We start from the raw sequence: 23,386 nt of genomic DNA, 5'->3' as shown, positions 1-23,386 counted from the left end.
TCCTACAAAGACAAAAGTTAATGCCTCCATGCTGTTAGACAAAAGGAATGTGAATCTACATTGAAAACAAAGAATAATCTTTTTCAGGCTTCCTCTTTAACTTTTGCCTGATCCAATGTACTACCTGACTCCCTTTTGATTTGTAGTCCCAAACGATGACTGTCCTTTCAGTTACAGCCACGACACATTTCAGCTGAGGTAGGAAATCACACCCAGTGATCCAAGCAGTATCCTGATGAAAATAAAAAGGGTAGCTAAAGCAGGATTTTCTCTGTAAATTTATAACCTTCTTTGTTATTTAAGTACATATTTTAAGTCATCTCCACATAAATTCCATATACTCTGCACTAGCGGCTGCCAGATCCATCCTCAGATAACAGAACTGAGAGTTCTAACGCCAGGAATAGCTCATACATGAAGTTACAGAGGTGCCAGGCTCAACCTCTGTTATCAGTGACTCACCTCAGGTGCACAGATGTTGCACATGACAGGACACAATACATCTATACTGTTAGCTGAACTGTGACACAACTGAAAAAAAGCATTCTGAGCAGAGGAAATTTAAGCTACAACATCCATGGTAAAGCAGATATAAAATTTTTTCTTGAATACAGTTTAGTTCAAAACAAAAGAAAGTTAAAAGGCAGTAAAAATTTCAGTTGTAATAGTACAAACCCTACTGAAATTAATGTTTATGAAAATAAGTAACTTGTATTAAATAATTTTATTTCTCCCAATAGGTAGATCAAATACTTACAAAGATTTACAGTACATCTGCCCATATTAAGCCATCTTTAAAGTATAGCTGCAATTATACAGGTCTCAATGTAAAATAGTTTCTCTTCCAAAGTGTAAGATTGGGAACTCCAATTCACTACTATAAGGTCCAAAATCCTGACAGAATGATGTCAACACTCTATTGCAGGAGAAAGCTTCTCTCCTTCCTAATGGCCTGTGGGCAAGCGGTAATACGTTTACAAGGATTTCTTGTGCTGCTTTCTACGATAAACACATGGAAAATGTCAGTACTGCAAGGGCCTCATGGATTGCTTGGTAATTCTGAAGACCTTATTACCTGTGGCTTTTTGGAGTCCTTACAACAGTGTCAGATAATAATGACTAACTGGTATGAAAAAGTTGGTTTTACATTTGTAATTAAGCTACTATTTTGTAGTGCTGGTTTGTGCTGACGCAAAGTAAACGTTGCATCTTGCAAAGGTTTTGCAGGGTATCACAGGTAGTGAGATGGTATAGAGGCAAAAGGAAGATCAAAAGCAAGCAGTAAGGAGGATCTTTAAACAGCTCTATGCTCTAATTCATCAAAGGAAAGGTCTGCTTGCAGTAAACATTTAAAAAACAGTTAAGTAAAATTGAGCTTGATCTTTCTTTTACAGTGAAGCATCCTAGCCATTGTATTGTAGCACCCACTGGCTTAGAGACATGATTATCATTAAGATACTATTTTACTAAAAAGGACAGAAAAACTGTCAGAAACAACATAGGAAGCATTAAAACCATTTCTGGTTTGAAGAGTAAATAAGAACACATGTTTGTATGAAGTTTTTTAACAAGATCTACACAAAGGATACATATATCAATTTATGTCTAATACACATACTGTGTTGGTTTTGCGTGGCAAGGTTTTGGTAGCAGGGGGGGGCTACAGGGGTGGCTTCTGTGAGAAGCTGCTAGAAGCTTCCCCTGTGTCTGATAGAGCCAATGCCAGCCGGCTCCAAGACGGACCCGCCACTGGCCAAGGCCAAGCCAATCAGCACCTCTGTGATAACATATTTAAGAAAGAGAAAAAACAACTTAGGGAGAGCTTTTGCAGCCAGAGAGAGGAGTGAGAAGATGTAAGAAACTCTGCAGACACCAAGGTCAGTGCAGAAGGAGGGGGAGGAGGTGCTCCAGGCGCCGGAGCAGAGATCCCCCTGCAGCCCGTGGTGAAGACCATGGTGAAGCAGGCTGTCCCCCTGCAGCCCATGGAGGAAGGATGAGGGGGTGTAGAGATTCCACCTGCAGCCTGTGGAGGACCCCACACCAGAGTAGGTGGAGGCACCTGAAGGAGGCTGTGACCCCATGGGAAGCCCGCGCTGGAGCAAGCTCCTGGCAGGACCTGTGGACCCGTGGAGAGAGGAGCCCAGGCCAGAGCAGGTTTGCTGGCAGGACTTGTGACCCCGTGGGGGACCCCACGCGGGAGCAGTTTGCTCCTGAAGGTCTGCACCCCATGGAGGAGACTCACGTTGGAGAAGGTCGTGAAGGACTGTCTCCTGTGAGAGGGACCCCATGCTGGAGCAGGGGAACGATGAGAGGAGTCCTCCCCCTGAGGATGAAGAAGCGGCAGAAACACCGCGTGATGAACTGACGATAACCCCCACTCCCCGTCCCCCTGTGCTGCTGAGGGGGGGCGGAGGTTGAAGCCTGGAGTGAAGGTGAGCCTGGGAAGATGGGAGGGGTGGGGGGAGGTGTTTTAAGATTTGGTTTTATTTCTCATTGCTCTACTCTGTTTCGCTTAGTAATAAATTAGATGAATTCCCTCTCTAAGTTCGGTCTGTTTTGCTCGTGATGATAATTAGAGAATGACCTCTCCCTGTCCTTATCTCGACCCATAAGTTTTTTTCAGTTATACCTTTTCTCCCCTGTCTAGAGAAGGAAGGGAGTGATAGAACGGCTCTGGTGGGCACCTGGCCCCCAGCCAGGGTCGACCCACTACACATACAAATAAGACTATATGGCATACACATTCAAATTTTCCTCACGGCATCTGAACTGCAATGAACTTTGAGTGAAAGGAGAAAGACACAGAGAAGCAATGAACACTCCAACAAGAGGAAAATGTTGGCCAAAGACTTCAACCAAGACAGAATTTCTCTTATAAGATTCTCCTCTCAACAGAAGATAAGTATTTCTAATTACTGACTGGCAATCTAAAAAAAATAGATGAACAACTCAGGTTTCAACACATGATGTGCAATTTGTATACACCAGCAGAAAGCAAGAATTAGTAAAACGTACTCCAGATTTATCCTCTTCTTTCCTTTTGCATTATTTATAGGCACAGTCATATTTGATAAAATAACAGCAAAAGTAGACAAAAAATGTGTTTACTGCACCAGTTTATTAGAAGTTGCCAGTCAGGGAAAGATCCAGCATAGAGAAATTGAAGTTTCCTTGAACAGGAAGCAATAGAAGTGCTTTCCTTGAACAGGCAGCAATAGAAGTGTTTTCATGTATATAACTGAAAGATTCTCACCTTGAGACAAATTGCACTAAATTTGTCTTTAATAATTTCAAGTGAAATTACTTAAATTACACCAAAGATCAGTGGATATAAAGGCCTGGGGAGACCAATATAATAACCATATTTGGCTTCCTGCATAGCATGATCCAGAAAATGTCCACCGAGAAGTTTAGTGCGTAACAGAGACAGAGAGATTGTTCAAGTGAGCTAGCACTGCCTTCCAGGCCAGTTCTTGTTCAAGGACCTCAGCCTGTGGAACAAACAGGCTGCTCAAACAGCATGGTGCTCTATTGTTAAGATCCAAAATGGAAGTTCTTGACCAAAACTAGCTCCTAGCGTGGTTTGAGACTACTCAGAAACTAATAGTATGAAAGTCCTGAAGAAAGCAATGCACAAATTAATAGATTAATTTGATACGCTGAGAAGCGGCTGATAGAAGATAAGAGTCTGCCAGGGACTATAAGCAAAAAGTGCCAGCTTTAGAGCAAAGGCTATAAGAATCTCTCTTCTTAGCACTGCAGTACTTGACAGACAAACCAGGCAACTGCATCAGATCAACTCTTTCATTATTTCCTTGTTCCACCCTGTCACTCAAGGGCTCTATCTTCACTCCCTCATTTCCAATACAGTTTCTGTTTCAGCTTGTCTGGCTCATCCACTGGGTCTGTTTATGCTTTTCTATGCTATATTTAAAAGTAATTTAATTTCCATTCTTCAAGAGAAGTGACTTGTTGACTACTAGTATTCCCATCATCATTCAATGATGATTCTATGCTGACTACTATTTTTGGGACTTGTCAGCTGGACAATTCTTAATCCACTTAACAAGCACTCCAGTGTTTTTTTCAGTGGTCATATTTTAGAACAGAAAGTCGTATGGTACTAAATGGAATACTATACAGATTTTTAAGTGTATTATGTTTATGTCTCTATTATTTTCACTCAGTCACATAATCTCATTAAGAAATGAAGTCAGGTTTTCTTGAAGTGACCTGTTTTCCGTAACATCCCTGGAACAAAATAGTAAATGATCTGTACTCATAGTTCATGCTCCATTTACACCATCATGATGCTGGGGAAGTTCTGATGGCTGCAATCCACTGGATTTTATTCCTAGAACTACTGTGTTTCACAGCCTTATCCTCAGGGCCAAGACCTCTATTGCTCTGGTTCAGTAAGTCTCTGTTCTGAAACATCTTAAGAATGAGAACACTGAATGGTAGAGGGTAGAGGAACCTAAGGATTATTCTGCAGTTTGTTAGCCACTCTCTACATGCATCATTGTTCATCAATGGATGGTAGGTTTGGAGTCTGATAACTTAACTCTGAATTCAGTACCTTACTTCATTTGCACAAAGATGCCTAAAAATGTATAGCTTGATCGATTAGCTAGTGTCAGTACTGATCATGGTATTAAACCAGATGAAAATGGCATAATAATTGCAGTGAGAAAAGAATGGAGTATTATTTCTGCAGACCTGAAAAAAAGAAATGTATGCCCTGCGATACAAAGGCAGCTTTCTCTCTTTAGCTATTCAGAAATTAATCATGAGGCATTATTCATAGTTGTACATTATAACCATTTGGTGCTGAGGTCTTCAACTAGTGTAGTTCACCATATCTTTGATAAGTAAATGGATGATGATTTACAGTCACGTAAGATATTTGCCTTTGATTTTTAATGAGTATTTAGATAAAAACTATTAAAATGCAAAGCTTCAGTTTTAAGAAGCATACTTTAAAATAAAAAAACCCAACCCAATTCTGGAAATATATGTTTCAAAGAATTCCCAAGTTAATAAATTTAAGAGCGTCATACATTTCAACTGCCCGGAAAGTGGTATTTATTCTTTCAAAACAATCCAGAATTTTATTTCATTGTGATTTGAGATTTTAAGACAAAATAGCTTAAAATATTATGTTCTGTAAATATGGAAATCTTTTAACAACCATCAAAAACTTCAACCTCAAGCCCAGTAATAGCCATTTTAATTCTATTTTCAGTGTGGTAGTTAAAGAAAGGATGAAAAGAAAGTAAATGCCACAGCAAAAAGACCTCCACATCCACTGAGTAATCATTCTAAGATTAGTGCTTAGTGCTCAGAGAGGAAGACCCTGCAGCCGCCTACTGCCCACTGCTGCATCAGGCTTGTGCTCCAGCTTCTTCCTCTTGGCATCTCTGGGAAAGGGCACCAAACGTTTTCTTCCTCCTACCGTGGCATATTTTGACTGGGGAAGTTATTTCTACAATCAAAGCAGGAACAAACTACTAAAATTCACTCATGTAACACAGCTGTAGGAGAAGGTCTGAGCTGATTCTAGTCAAAGTTTCCAAAAGTCAATAGGTACCAAGAACGCTTCTCATAGTTTACCTCCCTGCATTGATTCCACAGGTTGGATTAGTCCTTGCAACAAATGAAATGCAACCCAGGCCCAGAGCTGTTTTCTGAGTTGGAGAAGTAGGGCCTGTGGCCTGGAGTATTTCTACTGCATTTCAGAAAATTCACAATATGTGAGAGATAATCAACAAAATTCACTGTTCCCTGGCATAAGATACCTACACGGACTTTTAGAGCAAGGGATCGTGTCACTTTGTTCAGCCTGATGACAGTTCTCGTGCCTGCAGGTCACAGAAGGAAGCTCATTACCTAAAATCTGCAGTGATACTCCCAGAGTAAAAATGAGCTCTTAAAGTATATACTGTGTAGCCAACAGTACACCTAACTACCTAACAATATGTAGAACTGTTTTTCCCTAACGAACTTATAATTTTCCTTATTTAAATTTTACAGTGACAATTGAAGTGTTGGAACTTAGAAGAAAAAAATCTGCAAAGGTAATGGGTAAAGGACGATTTGGTAGAAAAAACAGAATTTATCTGAGGCTTCTTTTTATCAGAGGAGAGAAATCAAGTTACCCAATTGTTTCTATAACTGAAAGGAATAAATTGAATCTATTTGACCTATGGCAACCTATACTAAATTATCCAGAAGTCTCAAGGTTGGAAATAGCAATAGAATAACGCAGAATATTTTCTATTAAACTAACTTCTGTTAAGAAGGTATTTTGCTAGCCATTGCTACTTTCTATCAGTTTCTAATTATGTCACTTTAGTACCTGCTGATTTTTAATTCAAATGATTTAACAGAAGGAGGAAAATTAACTTACTTCAACACTGGTAGTTGCCAGAATCCTCATCTGGAAAAACAAAAATATATTGTCACAATAACAAGTTAGAAATTAAATTAAAAGTCTGAACACAGTCAGCTCTCTTCTATCACAGGCAGAACAATAATAGCCAACAGAAAGAGTTCGTGGTTAAGATCTTCCGAGAAAGATCTTTAACCTACCTACTGTTTGTTCCCCTATATATATAGTGAGGAACTTAAACCTCCTCTTTCACTCACAGTTGTTTCATGGTTTGTTTGTTGATTTGCTTTTTTTGTTTGTTTGTTTGTTTGTTTGTTTTTGTTTTTGGTTTTGTTTTTTAAAAATTGAGATGTTGGAGTGAGCAAATAAGTAAAAAAAATACCCATTTTTTACAGTGGAGTACAGATCAGCTGTTCTTCTCATGGAATTGTGCTTCTAATGGTCCTGCACAGCTAGAACATCTCCAATTTCTGTAAGAGGTAGGATGTGGCATACAGAAACCCAGGCTTATGCTGGCCCAGATGACCTGTCAACTCGTGCCAGCAAAACAACTGCCAGCTGGGCAACCTGGTCTAGTGGAGGGTGTCCCTGTCCATGGCAGGGGGGTTGGAACTAGATGATCTTTGAGGTCCCTTCCAGCCCAAACCATTCTATGATTCTGTGATAAAATACCAGGTAGAGTTAGCATGTTAGACAGCAAAGAGGAACACCCATATCAGTACAGCATCTTTCAGCAAAGTTAACTATTGGTGGACAGCATAGCATGTAACTCAAAACCTAGTGTTTAAAGTCACAGAGTAGTAGGCGTACCTGTCACCATCATCCAGTAGAGACAGGGTCACCTTCTTTGTCCTTTAACAAAACTACTATTCAGTTTTCAACAGCAGCTTCAATCTTCTCCCTCTGAAACACCCACAGCTGTTTTTCAAATCCTCTTGCCACTGCTCATCTTCAGTAAAAAATCAGTGGTACCTCATTCTCATCGGAGCAATTCCGCATTTCATAAACTAAGAAGCTAGGATCAAAGCCTTTCTTACCATAGAAGTACGATGCCCAGTGTCATCACGGACAGTCTTTGATCAGAGTTTAAAACTATTGTTAATCAAGAGTTTAATACCCACACACTGTTATCAGATTTGGCTTTATCTACAGTGACATTAACTAAAGCATGCACAGAGAATTTTCCTCAAGGCTGCCTTCTCCTACAGGTCTTCTTTACTGATCAAGGCAGCATCCATATCTGAGATCCTGAGAAGGGTAACTATCTGTCTCATTTTCTAGAGTAAGCAGGAAATGGCTAATAACGCAGAGCTCCATAAAGATGTTGAAGCATATTAGGTCCACATTTGCTGCAGAAAGCAATGCTTAGCCTTCAAATAGAGAACCTGCTGGTCTACAAATGAATATTTCTTTGCCTTCACTTCGATTTCCGATAGCTGCAGATATATAAGAGAACATGGGATTTTTTATCACAGCAACCAGGGTTAATAAAAGTCTCCAAGCCCTCTTTTAGACAATGATTAGATTCACTAACAATTTACGTAGAAGATGATGGAAGCCTGTCACTGGTGAAATAGGAGATGATTTTGAAAGCTATCCTGATGTATACAGACTAAATTAAGCATTCTTCATGCCATCTAACATGACCGACACTAATTATTTCCTGATAAAAAATCTGATTAATTCTTATTGAACTGAAGTTTCAATAACAAGCATCTTCATATTCCCTTACCAATATGCTGCAAAGCCAAACTAGACAAAACAACTCACTAGCTGAGATTTTAAGGCCAGGTCTCTTTAAATCCTTGGTCTCTGAGAGAAGAATGATGCAAAAGGTGCCAACTCTATATTTGCATTTGTGATGTGAAGTGATATTCTAGCAACTGGACTCAAATGATGGCAATGGTAAAGAATTAGAGTTTTCTCTTCCTTGCATCAAGATGTATCACAGCAATTCAATGAAGTCAAAATTCATTTGCTCAGATCAGCTGAGATCAGAGATCATATCATGAGTAAACAACTGCTGTCGTAATGCCTTAGTCTTTTTCAGAAGATACGATTTTATACATGAGATTTGAGGTCTCTATTTCACTGCATTAAGCAGCTGGGTGTAAAATCATTTATGCTGCAGTCACTGATGTCAGAGTGACATCAGTCCAGACTATGAGAAGGCAGCAATTCAACCTGAAAACAGTATGGGGAGGTGGAGGGTGGGGAAGAGAGCTATTTTTAATGTTATACTTTGTGAAATTATTTTTTGTAGGTACATAAGAGGGATAATGCTCTGGACAGAGAACTAGGCTTTCAAATAAATTATTTCAATATTTGCCAAAACTGCAGTATTGACTTGTTTAATCATCCACATGAGTGCTTTCTTGCTTTACATGTTCCTGTCATAAGCATTATGCACTAACTAGCTAAAACCCCTAGAAAGCATTTGTGCTGCTTTAAAGCTTTACTGCATTGTCTGAAACAATTTTTAGTAAACTGGTTGTATTAAAATTGTACAAAGGTAAAGTGCCAATGAGCATAGATGTGTGATGCACCTCATAGCATGTAGAAGTGCATGCCTCTAAATAGTGATATAATCACCTGAGATACTCATTTACAAATTCGACTTTAGCAGCATCTTGAGCCTGAAGTTCTTCTTAAAATGGTACAGATCTCCTTACACTTTGCTGATGAAGGGAGTATCTGTGAAGCAGTGTCATGCAGACTGTCAGAAAAATACAAGACTTTCAAGCTTCTAGATGTTGCTGCATTGGATAACTCTTCTTTGCACACAACTGATACATGTTTCTGTCCATTCCAGTTACTCTCAGTAGCTGTAGAAAATAGTTCATTCTCTGGTTTCTACTGTATATGCAAAAGTCAATTTCAATAGCATATTTTCTATTAAGGGAAGCTTTTTCTAAAAAAGAAATGCAGATCATTTTCTATTAAACTAACTTCTGTTACGAATGCATTTTGTTAGCCATCTCTACTTTCTATCAACTTTTGTGGACTGTTCAGTAGGTTTATAATTGAAAATAACAATGTGTATTTTCCTACTGTACTGAAAAATATAGAAAAAGTTAACTTTTCTAAAAAAAAGATATCTAGCTATTTTTATGGGTAAGTTTGAATGCTAGATGACAGTTCACTTGGTTCCCATATATAGTGCCTAATGGAATAATAAAAAAAGCTTTGTCTGAGTGAGAATTACCTGGTTGTTAAAAATAGTTAGCACTCCTTTCTGAGAGGATGTTACTGTGAAATCCAGATGGGGCACCTTCACTATACCCTTAATCACATCTTGTCTCTTGACAACTGTCAATGACAAAATATTACTCTTTATCTTACACAGAAAATCTAAACAAATAGAACCATAATATCAAGAACATTTTCTCTTCCTGAAATGCATATTTGTACCAACCCCAAGGCAGTTATGCATTATATCATAGATTATCCTATACTTGATTTAAATAATTATGTTGCATTTTTAAATATCATTAATGCATTATGGATGTGCTAGTTCTTTCTACATTATTCAAAAACTACAGAAAGGCAAAGAATAACTGCATAAATAAATAGTCTGAGTCAGACAAAATCATAATTGCAAAATAATTTAGGAAAATAAAGAACTGGGCAAGGCAGCATGGAGTGTTTAGATGCAGTGAGTTTAGTAATTCCGGACATATAAGAAGCCTGAATAATAAGCAAAGACAGGCATGAGATCTTCTACTGTACTTTCAATAAAGTGTGCAATACATGCTATTAAAAAAAAAAAAAAAAGAAGTTTTGGATACAAGATGAAGTCTGTCACCTGTATGAGTAATCTGCTGTTTTTCACATACAAGGAAAACCATGTTTTCTTCTTTCATCTGGGAAGACATGGTATCGCTTTCTCCTGTGAAATAGCCAAAAATCTAAACGAAACAAAATAGAACAAACCAAGCATTTTATAAAAAATCTACTTCTGGAGTATATGTTTATATGTATAAAGTCAAATATTTATCTAACATTTTTATAATTTAATATTCTTTGAATAAGTTTCCTAGTGTTATTTGCCTTAACCATTAGCTGCTAATATGATTTTAGATTCCAGAGATCTGCTACTCAGGCAAAATCTTTCTTCAGTGTTTGGAAAGAAACCAGCATACATAGGGCTTCTAGGAACAAAACCCACCTATTTGATAAAGCTTTGTACAGCTTTGCCTTGTAATGATTGTTTGTAAATACTCATCTTTAATTTGCTTTTTCCAGTTTTACCTACTTGTGCTTCCCCAACTAGACCTCAGCTAGAAGAAAAAACAGTAAAAGGCAGACAAAACATTTCTCTATATTTATAAAATGAGAGATTCAAAGTAGCTTAGTGTCTAGCCTACAGAGAAGAAGAGCTTTCCAATAAAGATTTATAGATTCCCATTTGCCTGGAAAAAAATTGAATATAAAGTCCATTATTAAATTCTTTTTCAGCCATCTTCCTAAGCCTGCCAATGTTCCATTTGTAGTAATCATGATGGAGATGCCCAGACAGGATATTCAGGTAAGTAGCTCATTTCTGTTCCAGGTTCTGCCAATACTTCGGCTGAAATGCTCTCCAACATCAAGCTCTGTACCTAAGAGCAGGTTTTCCTCAGGAAGTAAGTTCAGCCCCACTTAGCTGTACAGATATTTTTAAATCTCCTTTTTCATATTATGAAAATTATATATACTCACTCTCTTTCATGAGTTCTAAAAGCAATGCCCCTTTGGATGCAAGACAAAACTTTGCACTCTTTTCTAGTTCAATATTTTTAAACGTATACAGCAGAACTCTCATTTGTCTTCTTTGAGAGATTCTGATGTATTTTTTTTTTAAATAGTCTTACACGACATCACTCTTCATCTTTCTCTTCACAGCTCCCTCCTTACCATGCATGCAATTATTACCTATCATACACCATCAGTCAATACATTGCCTGTCTATTATAGCTCCTTACATTCCTCTTTCTAGTTTCTTGTAATATCACCTTGTCTTTCCATTCTGTATCCAAACAGAATACAGGATTCAGTATCCTAAATTCCAGGTGTATGCTCCTTCTGCAAATTCATGATAACATAATCTTCACAATATCCAGCATGAATCAAAAAGTGGTAATACTAGTAATTCATATATATGGACTGTTTTTTATGTTACTTTCACAGTTGATTCTCACGGTTTAAGTTCCATCTGAATCCCCCAATTGTTTAGTATTAAATAGAAGGGTTCTGAAAGAATTGGTGTGGCTAGAACATTATAATGGAGCATTTCCCCCCAAAATTGAGGATGTACCCTTTTCACTATCATCAATTAATATTCCTGTATCAGGTTTCCACCTATAATCCGTATAAAGACAGTGTTAGAGAATCACAGAATCACAGTCGTGAGGTTGAAAAGGACGTCTTGGAATCATTTAGCCCAGCCCCTCTTTCCAAGGGGATCAGCTACACAAAGTTTCCTAGGACTGCATCTGGTTGGGTTTTGAGTATCTCTAAGGATGGAGACTCCACAAACTCTTTGGGCACCCCGTTCCAGTGTTTGATCACCCTCATGGTAAAAAAGTGGTTTTGTGTGTTCAAACAGAATTTCATGTGTTTCAATTTGTGCCCTTTGCCTCTTTTGTGGAGGCAAAAGAGATTCTTCTTCACTATGGAGAAGAATCTGTCTCTCTTCTCCATTCACTCCCCATTAGGTATTTGGAAATAGGACAGAAGTGGCATTTTAGTCTCTTAAGTATATGCTCCCATTTTCCAGGCAGCAAAGAACAGGCCCTTCACCCTTCTGGGAACTAAGATTTTGGTAGGAGGACTTTTTCTTAAATGATAGACTGACCTGGTACCAGGTTGCTCCTGAGTCCTGACAGGATGCTGTATGCAGGGCTTTGACTAGGCCAGTAGCTACCCTAAAGCCAATAGAGGTCGAAGTTCTCAGTGAGACACCCAGGTGTGTCCTGTCATGCTTCCTGTAGACAAGAGGCAGTGCCATATCTGATCTTTTGCTTCTGCCCAGTGGGCAGAACACTGCCCAAAGAAGGAGCATCTTAGAAATCCCCTTGAGCTGCGTAAATGGCTTCTGCTGACTCCAACATGGAGACAGGGGATCCCAATAAGCCCCAGCTCATAATGTCTACCAGAGGTTGACAAAGAGCATAAAAGATGAAGCAAAATGCAATTTACACAGCTTTCAAAGGGCAAAGTACATTTGGGAAAGAGACGCAGAGGTCAGTTTCCCAAGTCACTGATAAATGACAGCTGTTAAACTGCCCAGGATAGGTTTTTTAAATTTTGAAGCCAGTAAATGACTGAGGGTAGATCCTAATTTAACTAAAGAGATTTAAAATTACTTTAATGTTTTTTTAATAAAAAAGTGTCCTTTGAGTATGGATATATTGTTGTGGAGACTGCTGGAAGCTTAGGAAACCCTTGAACATGGAGGTACTTCAAAAAGAGAAACATCAGGAAGACAAAGAAATTGGAACACTCACACAAGACCACGATGTTTTAGGTCATGGAAATATATTTGGAAGATTTTTGTCAAGCTAAAGAGATGTCAAATATGGAGAGGTAAATTTGAAAAAAAATAGATCTGTAAGAGTAGGAAGAAAGGAACAAGGGGTCAGGGATAGGATTCTGGGAAAGTGAGCTGGGGCAGAGACAAAGACAGTAAAACAGAAATATCAAAGGAACAAAGTGACGTGAATCCCTCTTCTTTGACTTTCATGACTGAGGGCATGCTCAGCAGTGCTAAAAGCAGCAGGGGAACTCAGAAGAACAGGGATGAAATACAGTCCTTTTAGAAAAAAGATAAGAAAATTGGAGCACAGAAAGCAGAAACCATGATGGTTATTTAGGATGTTACAGAAAGTAACAAATTATCAATGATACATTTGAAAAAGTAAGTGATAAAAAGGAAGCTGAAGCAAGATCAAGTGTACTTAAGTTGTTCACAGGGGGTAATGATATGTCCAATTTGCAGTTTATAAATATGCTTTGTCTAATATAACTAATAGGTTAATGAACATAATAAGAATGAATGCATCAGGTAGGAGAGGCACATCTGTCTCTTTCACCATCTCTTTCAAACAACAGCTGGTCTCAACTAGAAGACCCAGAACACTTTCCAATCTTGAAAGCACAATTACCATTTCAATAGAGTTTTCAAGCATGTAAAGAAGTAAATTTGTTGGGGTGTTTTTTGTGGTTTTTTTTTGTTGTTGTTGTGGTGTGGTTTTTTTTTTTTTCTTTTCAGAAAAAGTACAGTCTCACTTAAAAGGAATGAAAAGGTTAAGGAGTATGAGAAAAGCAAGTGGGACATAGGCTCATCAAGTCTTAAATACAGCCAACTTAACAATAAAAATAAATTTTAACAGAGGAAGAGCTACAGATATGGGTGGAAGGAAAAAAAAAGGTCTATGATCCTCACCAGTAAGTTAATGTGTACATCTTTGAACGTCAAGACGTGAAAGACATGAGGAGGGTTTAGAGCTGTAGTGTAGCTACACTTACAAGCCTGTGGCACAGTCAGAAGAACAAAGAACCCTGGCTTCTTTCCTGACATTAGTAGCTCTCCAGGATTACCTGGGTCATTCTGAAACTGTAGAGTTTGTCAGAGAAAAAAATTTTAAACAGACCAGCACCATGTAATATGTAGGATACAAACCAACCACATTTTATTTTATTAAAACCCATTCAAATAAGCCTGGAAATACCTGTTTTGATCCAATCATTACAGACAGGAAGCTACCACAATTACAGCAGCTCAAAAGCTGATGCTGCAGTTATGGTTTATGTAAATTTGGCTTAGACAACAATCAGATGATCAATGCAACAATTACTCTGTTTCAGTGTGAACTAAATCTGCAGAATTCCAGGGGTGAGCAGTTTTCTTAATTCTGTTTTCACCTCTTTCTCTATACCCAGCCTACCTGTAAAACAAATTTTATCTTTTTGTCCTGAAAGAAGCTTAGATTTATGTTCCATAGTGTATAGGTAACTTGTAATACATATCACCGTCAGATTTCCCGCTAAACATGAAAAAAAACTCCAAAAGTGAAAAAATCACTGCAGCTTTTCAATGCAGTATTGTATTTCAAACTGTGCAGCATAAGGCTGTGTTAAGGTAAAGAAATCAACATCAGACTGAAGCTGATTCATATCAGTCTGATCTTTGTCTATTTCATAGCTGAATTACCACTTCCATCACAGATGAATTTCCGGTTACTCTATGTTAAATATTTCTCCGTACAAGAGAAAATAAATAAAAAACCACATTAACACTTTAATCAGGATTCTTTTGAACAGAGAAATAACAAATATTTCTATTTCACTTCCTATGGCAGTCAATATAGTCTCACTGGTAACCATCTTCTACATGAAATGCATGCTTTTTTCACAAAAGTTTATACACAGGGCATTTTAAAAGGCTGCCATTAGTCAGCTCACACTTGGTAAAATTTGAGGAATGGTATTGAAAAAGTTCTGGGGAATTTAATCCCAGGCAAATCCCACACAGATTTCATAAGGAAATTAAAGGGGCTTCATCTCCTTTATTAGACCTCATACTGTGCTTGACTGTGTAATTATGTAACCCAGGTAATTAATCTGATTGCATTGGAAACTCAAGTAAGGTTTTGGAGTAAAAGATACTCCAGTAAACAGAGAATCATTCAGCTGTCTTTAACTCATTAGCCTGAATATAATTTGCTACAGTTCTGCTTCCCTAAACAAAGGACTGTCAGTCTGACAGTCACCATGAATTCAGAAGTACTTTTCTCAACTGGTCCCTGCTTCATCCCCACAGAGTGTATCTTAGTCTATATAGGATATGTGCCTAGCTTGCCACATCTACACAAGAGATTACGTCACCTCTCTCCAATCCCATACGAAGAGCTGTAAGAGGTTTGAAATGAGGTAGAGAATTTTGAATAGTGCAAGAATTTGACTTGGGCTGTAATGATGCAGTATTTCAGCATATTTGATGGCAGCTGGACATTTCAAAAACTTCGCTTGTATATCATGTATCAGCAAATCCAGAAATGTCTCTCTCTCACGGCCCCCCCCCCCCCCCCCCCCCCCCCCGGCCTTCTAGAGAGTTTCAGAGAAATGCTGAGCAAAGCCAGGATTTCACCTTTAAGTACCTGTCCCGTCCCACTCAGGGGGTGAGGGTGAGGTTAACTTTTTAATTCTCTGTGCGGTAATGAGAAGTAATGACAATTACTTCAGATGTTCAAACCAACTATAAATTTACTTAAAATTCAGTGGAACTATAAAAGATAGAGGCTTGGCAAAGGTCATAACAATGCTCAAAATTTAGCAGAACTATGAAAGGTAAGCGTTTAGCAAAACGTGAGACAATATTATCCTAATGTGCCAAAAATTAGGTTACAAAGAGAGTGATAGAGAGGAAAAGAAAGAGAGAAAGAAAAGAGAGAGAGAGAGAAAGATAGAGAAAGATATCACCACCCTTGGATCCAGCGATGTTCTCTGCTCATAGTTGTAGTCTTCAGGTGGTGGGCGCGCACCGAAAACTTATGTTTCCACTTTTTATAACCCGATGTGCCCGCCCCATAGGCGGGGGTCTGTCATCACTGAGCAGGCGCAGTATGTGCTCAGGAATGTTCAGAAATGTTCTAGAAATGAGTCGGTGGGTTGTGGGGGTCCAGGGGACTCACTGTCCCCCCCCACTTCAGGGCTGACGAAACGAGTGGTGATCTGTCACAGGCACATGGTGCACAGAGCACAGATGGTCATTGTTTACGTGTTTCAGGAATAGAGGAGTGGTCTCACAAGACGTTATCCTGCCTCCGCAGGCTCCGTCCTTGTTCAACACTCCCTGGTCATCATCAGCCCATCCCTGTCCATGTCAAGATGGGTGTTTGCGACATTCACTTGTTATCAGAGCCTCACAATACCCCTCTCATGTTGAAAGAGGAAGTAAGGAAGAAGGTTGACATGCAAGTAGGAGACATGCAAAGATAAAAGATTTCAAATTTACCTCTCACAAGTTGAATTTAATAATAGAGGAATTGCATGTGGCCTAAAGTTCTATCTGATAAAGAGGTCTTATAGGCAAATTCACTAGAAGGCAGTTACATGATGTTTGATGTCCTCTACAGATGACTATTGCACATATTTCCCCCATGGTCTCCTTGAAGAAAATCTTTAATGACTGACATAAGTTTGTGAATAATGTGACATTGTGAGTAAAAACAATGTTAAGAGAGGTATGAACCAGAAATTTTCCCATATTTATTCAATTGAAAGGACCAAATACACTGGTTTTAGGATGATATTAGGAAATTACTTGATACGAATCATCGGTAACATGTAAAGAGCAAGTGTTGGGTATCTTCAGGGTTCAAATAATAACGTGATGTTCCAGTGTAACATAAAATGGAAATGTGCTAATGAATTTAAAGTTCATGCCATTTGTTAATACCTTGCCTTATGTTTTTAAGTCTAGCAAGGACTTGCCATATATGCAATGCCAACTATGCTATCACAGGAAAGTTACTGTGTGCTGGAAGTTATGTCCCATCTGCACAATTCTGTCTTCAGGTAGAAAACAAACAAAAAAAATCTTGTAGTAACATATGATCATGGATGCTTTTGATACAGATTGGCTCCAACAATGTAAAAATCAGTCATTTTTATAGAACATTTGCTTGAAACATTATCCATGGGAAATACCTGAATAAAAGATACTTTTCTAGAACAAGTGTTCATAATTTCTCGTAACACATGAAAAAAAAAGGGCACCATATTTAAAATAAACAAGACAAAGTACTTTTTCACAAAATGTGTAAAACTGTGGATGCTATGGAAGTATCCTTTTTAGGTGGGTTCAGAAGTAATTTACAAGTGGATAGATTAGAAGTCCATCAAGGGATACTAAACACCATGTGCAGTTGCAACTCCGCACAGAAAATCCTTAAGCTATATGCAGCCAGAACCTAGGAGGGTAAATCAGATCTAGTATTTCATAGTTACCTCATTCTTACATGAAGATTTTTTATTTACTGCCATTAGAGACAGATAAATGGATTACATCTCACCCATGTATTGACTCAAATAATACATACAGAATTCTCTGGTTAAAAAACTCTCTGCTAAAATGCTGCCATACCTCTAATGCTTCATATTTAAAGTAAAGGGCAGATTTATCCCTGCAAAAATGGGAAGAGGAGAGGAGAGGAGAGGAAGAGAAGTATTTCTGATGGTTTAGCTAAAGACAGAGTTATCCTCAGAGCACAAATTGCATACTGTAATCATAAGAGATTTCACATTTTGTCAAGAAGCCCGAGACCAATGCATATCAGTGAAGTAGTTCAGGAGAAGACCTAGACATACTCAGGCTCCATGCTCCAGATCCTGCTAGTATACCAAACTTTGCTTGAAGATAAGCAGTTCTGGTAGACAATTCCGTGCTCTTGCATGAAACAAGAAGGAAAAATATTTTTACATAGTTAGGTCATGCTTTAACATGTATTCATGTGCATCTACATAATAGGCTCAAGGATCTTGGTTCAGAGAGAGCAGGGGCCAACTTCCTCAACTCATGTAAACCAGTGTAGCATAATTAATGCTTAATAAGAATTTTGATTTACAAGTTCAGCTGATGTACCAAACAGATAGGGGTAGGAAAGAAAAGTAGTTCACCTACAAATAAAATGTAATCTACCCAGGCTTTATTGAATTAATTCTAATTAATCTTTCTTATCAGACCTCCAATGGCATGCTTTTATAAGGACAGATATCTCTCAGAGTTGGAATGCGCGGAATAAGAAAAATCATACATATTTGGAATAAAAAATAGTCTTGCTTGCTGAAATTACTGGACTGATTTTGTAACCAGCACAGTATGAGCAAATCTTGCTCTTAAGAATCTGCTAGAATTAGCAGCATGGACTGTCCCATGTGTTAAGCTGTTTTGTATGATATATTTAGAAGTCTGAAATTAGACAGAGATAGTCAGCAGAAAATCCAGTACAGGGAATGTCTTAGGAAAAAGCTTGTAGAGACAATGCTGTCATTTCCAAAATACCCACCTGCTTACCCACATGAAAAAGGCGGGGGAAAGGCAGGGCTCAGCAAAGGTCTTCCATACTTAATCTTTCACTGACATGATGGCCTGAAAGAACTAGTCCTCACTCTAGTGAAATAGGTTAGGTATGCCTCTAGGGATTATTTTCATATTTACAACTTCCACTTACACTAAACACTTGATGCTCAAGCTTCACATTCCAAGTTTTGTCACTAGGACATTGGTTTTGTTCTTACTTAAACCAAATTATAATAGCATAGGGTACAGAATAACACAAGCTAGAAAAGCTGAATTTTACAATACTACAAACTCCTTCAGCTTTCAAAAGGCACACACCAGAATGGATATCACTGCTCAAATTTCACAAGAGAAATTCCAAAGACAGGTTTTACCCTCCTATTTTCAAATGTCTTCCCTGGAAACTTGCATTTAATCACCGAATGGACACATGCAAGTTTCTAAATTGTTTACTATCAAACTAAACATGGACCCTCTTTCTTTCTCAACTTGTTAAATTTAAACATCACTTGTTGAATAGGATAACATAGCAACAAGTAAGGTACTCTAAGCCAGCTCTTCAATTTAGCCTTTGTCTAGATGAACCAAAACAATACATATAATCTAATTTTCTAGCTTAAAAGGCATATCTGATTTCCAAATAAACTTTTTTTTAGGAAATTAATGGAGGCCAGGATAAATAACAACATGAAAGTGGCCCATTATGCCATGGAGCTCATGAAAACACATAATCAACTGCTTAATACTGTTACCTTTTAAGATTCCAATTAGTTGTTTATATTTAATAAAGTTTTAGAAATCCTTACCTCACACCATTCTGTCCTTGCATCAAGGTTGTTGCTAATCTTCCTGAAAAAGGCCTTAACATTATGATCCTTGACTTCTGGACCAAAAAGTGCCCGTGTGGTTTTATAGAACTTATCATAGTCTATCTTCTCATCTGTATGAGAGGAACAATATCCACGTAATTAAAAACTGGCAAATGTATAGCTTCCTTCCTCATCTCCCCTACCTCCTGTTTTATTTCTCCTTCAATATCAATAGCATGCAAGTTCCACTCGTCACACTGTATTCACTAAAGCATTTTGTAAAAAATAAAAAGAGTTCAGTCTTAATGTTCAGTCTTTTCAAATTTCTTTTTTGATTTACAATACCTTACAGGAAACAGATAGATAAAAGAATAGGCCAAAAATTCTCACCTCTTCATTCTTCTCTTACTTTCATACCACAGTTCTAGTTTGTTGATCTGAACCTGAATGGTGTCCTAGGATAAAGTTTATCCTTTCATGCAACAATAGCCACTTGCATTGAGAAAAGTAAAACTTTGCCCTGATTATTTACAATTAAGCAACTGGATTTACATTATTCATTTGGTTTATGCTTTTACAGATCACTAGAAACATTGTATCGTGCTACCTAGTATATGTGGCAATGCCGACAATTATATTTTGTGAGTAGTCACCATAGCATTATAATTTGACCAGAAGTCTTAACAAGAGGAGAAAAGCACTCTCACAGCACAATCTGCCTGTTTCCTGTAAAAGTCAAGAAGTCACAGTTTGAACATTAATTTGGAGTCCTTCTTACAGTCTTGTCTCTATGACATCTCTCAATATAAAAGTTACACTTTTCCATCAGAAAGATTATCTCTTACCATCATCTTCAATACACAAGTCTAATCTCTCCTTTGCCTTCTGGGTTACTGTTTTTTCAACTAGTTTCTGGAACTGCTTCAAAGCATTCTTGAAATCTGGCACTTCAAGATAAGGAGAGTTGCTCTGCTCACAATCCTTCTTTTCAGACATCCTTTATTAACAGAGAACAAGGTAAGAGGGAGAGCTCTTCTTACAGCCTGTTCCAAACCTTGATTTGCCCCTTAAATTTTAAACTCCCACATGAGTTCATATGAAATGCACCAGGCACTACATAATAAAAGGGAGGTGACTCTGGCTTAGCATCTCAAGCTGGCAAAAATACTAGTGAACTGTTGATGTCACAACCTCTCATTACATCACAGAATCCTATACGCTGAGCAGCCCTAGGTCATGAAACAGGATCACTAATAACCTGGCATGTGAGATTATTTCATGGTCTTTCATGCAATTGGTTGTTGAACAGCCATGAACTTTCTCACTTCCAGAGCCAGACAAGGATTTAATCAGGGTTCAATTCTGCTGCAGCTGGCACTGCTTTAGCAATATAAGATCACATTCCCCAGTAAGAATACACCTTTGAGATTAGCTGTTGCCAGTTGATCATGTCTTTCAGACTTTAGTACTTAGAGAGAAGGAAGAAAGATTGTACCAGTTATCTCTAAGTTTCATATTGTCTTCTTATCCTTTGCATTTTTTTCAAGTTTTCTGCCAAAGGCTTGACACTAACACACTTAGCAAGAGCTGCAATTGTGGATTCCCTTGGATCCACACATCATTTGGTGAAGAATGACAGAGCCAGTTCTTCGTTTATATTTGCCCTGTGACAGAACTGAAACCAGCCTGATAGTATTCTAGCATGTACTGCTGCTGCAAGGCTTGGCCAGGGATCTCAATCTAGGTGGGGATGCCTAGTTTTACCTTAGCAATAGGAGCATTTTAACAGGGATCTTAAGTTATGAATCATTATTCACATAGAACAAAGAGGCCAAAGAGATGCAATTCAATCCAAAAAGAACTAGAAAAGCACTTTTTGACAGTTCTTGGGAGTAACATTGAATATTGGCTTCCTCAGTAAATCTCTCTCCATTTCTTGAATATATGCCTTGTTGTCCTCTTTATTGTATTCAAAATCCCTACTCAGTGAGCTAGAACCTCCAACCTAGAAATCCAATTACCCTGCAGAAACATTTTTTTAATTGCATAAATCATTACGATTGAGATTGCAAGAAATCTAATGATGGAGTGGTAAAGTTTTAGTTATTTTCACTTGTCCAATTGCCTCTCCTTTAAGCTCTTACAGCCACTTAAACTCCCTTTACTTGTCTTACTTAAATTCCTGCTTAACTTCCAGTCAAGCTACTGTTTCTTTCTTTCTCCTAACATACAACTAATGAGCCCAGAGATTGTTGGCTCTTAACATGTGTCTGGCCAAAGCTCAGCTATATGTCTTAAATCGTTACTGTTTTGAAAAGGGTCAGCATTTAACTTGCACCTAAGTTCAGTCAGGATCTTAAAGTCAGAGTACTCCTATACCAAGGTACCCCAAGGACCCTTCTGGTTTTTGTTCTCAGGGCACACTTAAACACAAGTAGGATGGGGCTATTCAGGAGGCAAAATTGCAGCTACTACTTTCTTTTGAAAGTGGCAGCCCAAAGCACTCACTGACTAATCAAAATTGTATGATATGGTACCCAATATCTTGAGATCAGACAGAATTTTTGCCCTGCAAAAGCACTAGTCCTTGTGTTATATCTGTGTTGTCTTTCTATCCCACTACATCTTAAATTCTTTACTGAATAGTGGAACCCTAGGGTATCCTACTAGCATGGTAGAAAAGTGAATTTGTTTTTCCTCTAGCTGAAAGAGAATTAAATCCAAAACTATCTCCTGAATGAGTAACACAGTGACTACTGAAGAAAGAGCAAGTACCAGTTCTTGTGGGAATATTCTAAAGAATCAAGCTTCATTCATTCTTTGGAAAGGAATGATGTAAAAAGCTGTCTTCAAAGAATGGTTCATTGCAGGGAATTTTAAGAAGAAGGAAGCATTTTCCTGAAAAACAAGGTGCTTGCAAAAGGAGTTTTATGATTTGCACCTGTGATCATTAGTAGTCTTCTATTGACTAAACAGTCACATTTTAGAAAAAAAGGCTATAGGTATTGGTAATTAATATTTTAATTACTTTGGATCATGTTATGATCACAGATTCTCTGCATATGGAAGCTAGTTATCTTGCTCAGGGTTCTAAATTCTATGCTACATCTCAGCTGATCAACTACAACCCTGTACTGAATCTGACACCTTATGTTTGATAACATTTCGCAAATTGTAAAGGCTTACCATTTTTTGACACTGCCATGTGAGGCAGTATGTTCTACTGCAGAGTCAGAAGACCTGTGTTTTTCTTCTGGGTCTGCCATTTCTTCTTTCTTGGTAGCCTTACCAGGTTGCTAAAAGTTACCTGTAAAACAGCAACAACATCCCAACCCTGAATTAGTTCCTTTAAAGCATTACAAATCCTTATAAGTTAATGGCCACATTTTACGTGCGCAATATCTGTGGTTCCTTTTGTATGACTACACTATGCTGACATTAAATTCTGGCACCTTTCCATTTATCACACTACTCCCATGTCTGCTGCACATTTACATGAATATTATTAGCATAATAAATATAACTGAACTGTAATTGAAGGTGAATAAAACTGTTCATGGCATTAGCTATGATTAAGCAAACATGTATTTACATTTGTTCTATGATCTTCCAGTTGGTGAAGTCATTAATTCACATTCATCAACACAATTACATATTTCTGTGATCAACAAAATTCTAAAGTACTTCAGAGAAGCACATCAGTGATAATCACTAGAGGCTGATATCTTCTGCCATTCAAAAAAAAATAAAAATGGAGCTCATGAAGAAATCACAAGAAAAGTTGTTGTCCCTCTTTTTATTCCCTTCACCAAGGTAACTTACTTAATCCTACATTATTTTAGCAGATGTTACTGCTTTATTGAGCAGATGATTAAGTTTTGGATGAGAAAATTCAACTAGAACAGGCCAAAATATCCCCTTTAACCCTAACTAGTGTCCTTGCTCCCAAATTTAACAGAGGCATCATGAATTCATAAAGTTTAAATCCAGAAGAGACCTTGAGATCTTCTACTTTCACCTCCTCTATGCTACAGATCGTTAAATATCAGCCATTTATCACTATAATGAGCCCAACAACTTTGTTCTAAAGCATAACTTGTGGAAAGGTATCAAGTTTTAATC

General features: G+C 37.9%; 1 protein-coding gene across 1 annotated transcript in view; it reads right to left on the bottom strand.

The window, feature by feature from the left end:
• The window catches only part of WDR64 (WD repeat domain 64), a 79,963-nt gene extending 57,402 nt beyond the window's left edge, over window positions 1-22,561 (bottom strand). The window contains exons 1-7 of the mRNA XM_075748796.1: window positions 22,451-22,561; window positions 20,110-20,261; window positions 19,262-19,395; window positions 10,197-10,299; window positions 9,597-9,700; window positions 6,410-6,439; window positions 125-232 (exon numbers count right to left, since the gene is read on the bottom strand). Of these exons, the coding sequence (XP_075604911.1) occupies window positions 125-232; window positions 6,410-6,439; window positions 9,597-9,700; window positions 10,197-10,299; window positions 19,262-19,395; window positions 20,110-20,261; window positions 22,451-22,530 (711 nt within the window). The 5' untranslated portion in view covers window positions 22,531-22,561. The remainder of the gene's footprint in view (window positions 1-124; window positions 233-6,409; window positions 6,440-9,596; window positions 9,701-10,196; window positions 10,300-19,261; window positions 19,396-20,109; window positions 20,262-22,450) is intronic.
• Window positions 22,562-23,386: the final 825 nt, after the last annotated feature.

Source organism: Balearica regulorum, chromosome 3 (genome assembly GCF_011004875.1).
Source record: "Balearica regulorum gibbericeps isolate bBalReg1 chromosome 3, bBalReg1.pri, whole genome shotgun sequence".
NCBI classification, from domain to species: domain Eukaryota; kingdom Metazoa; phylum Chordata; class Aves; order Gruiformes; family Gruidae; genus Balearica; species Balearica regulorum.
This window is presented reverse-complemented; position numbering and strand designations above follow the sequence as displayed.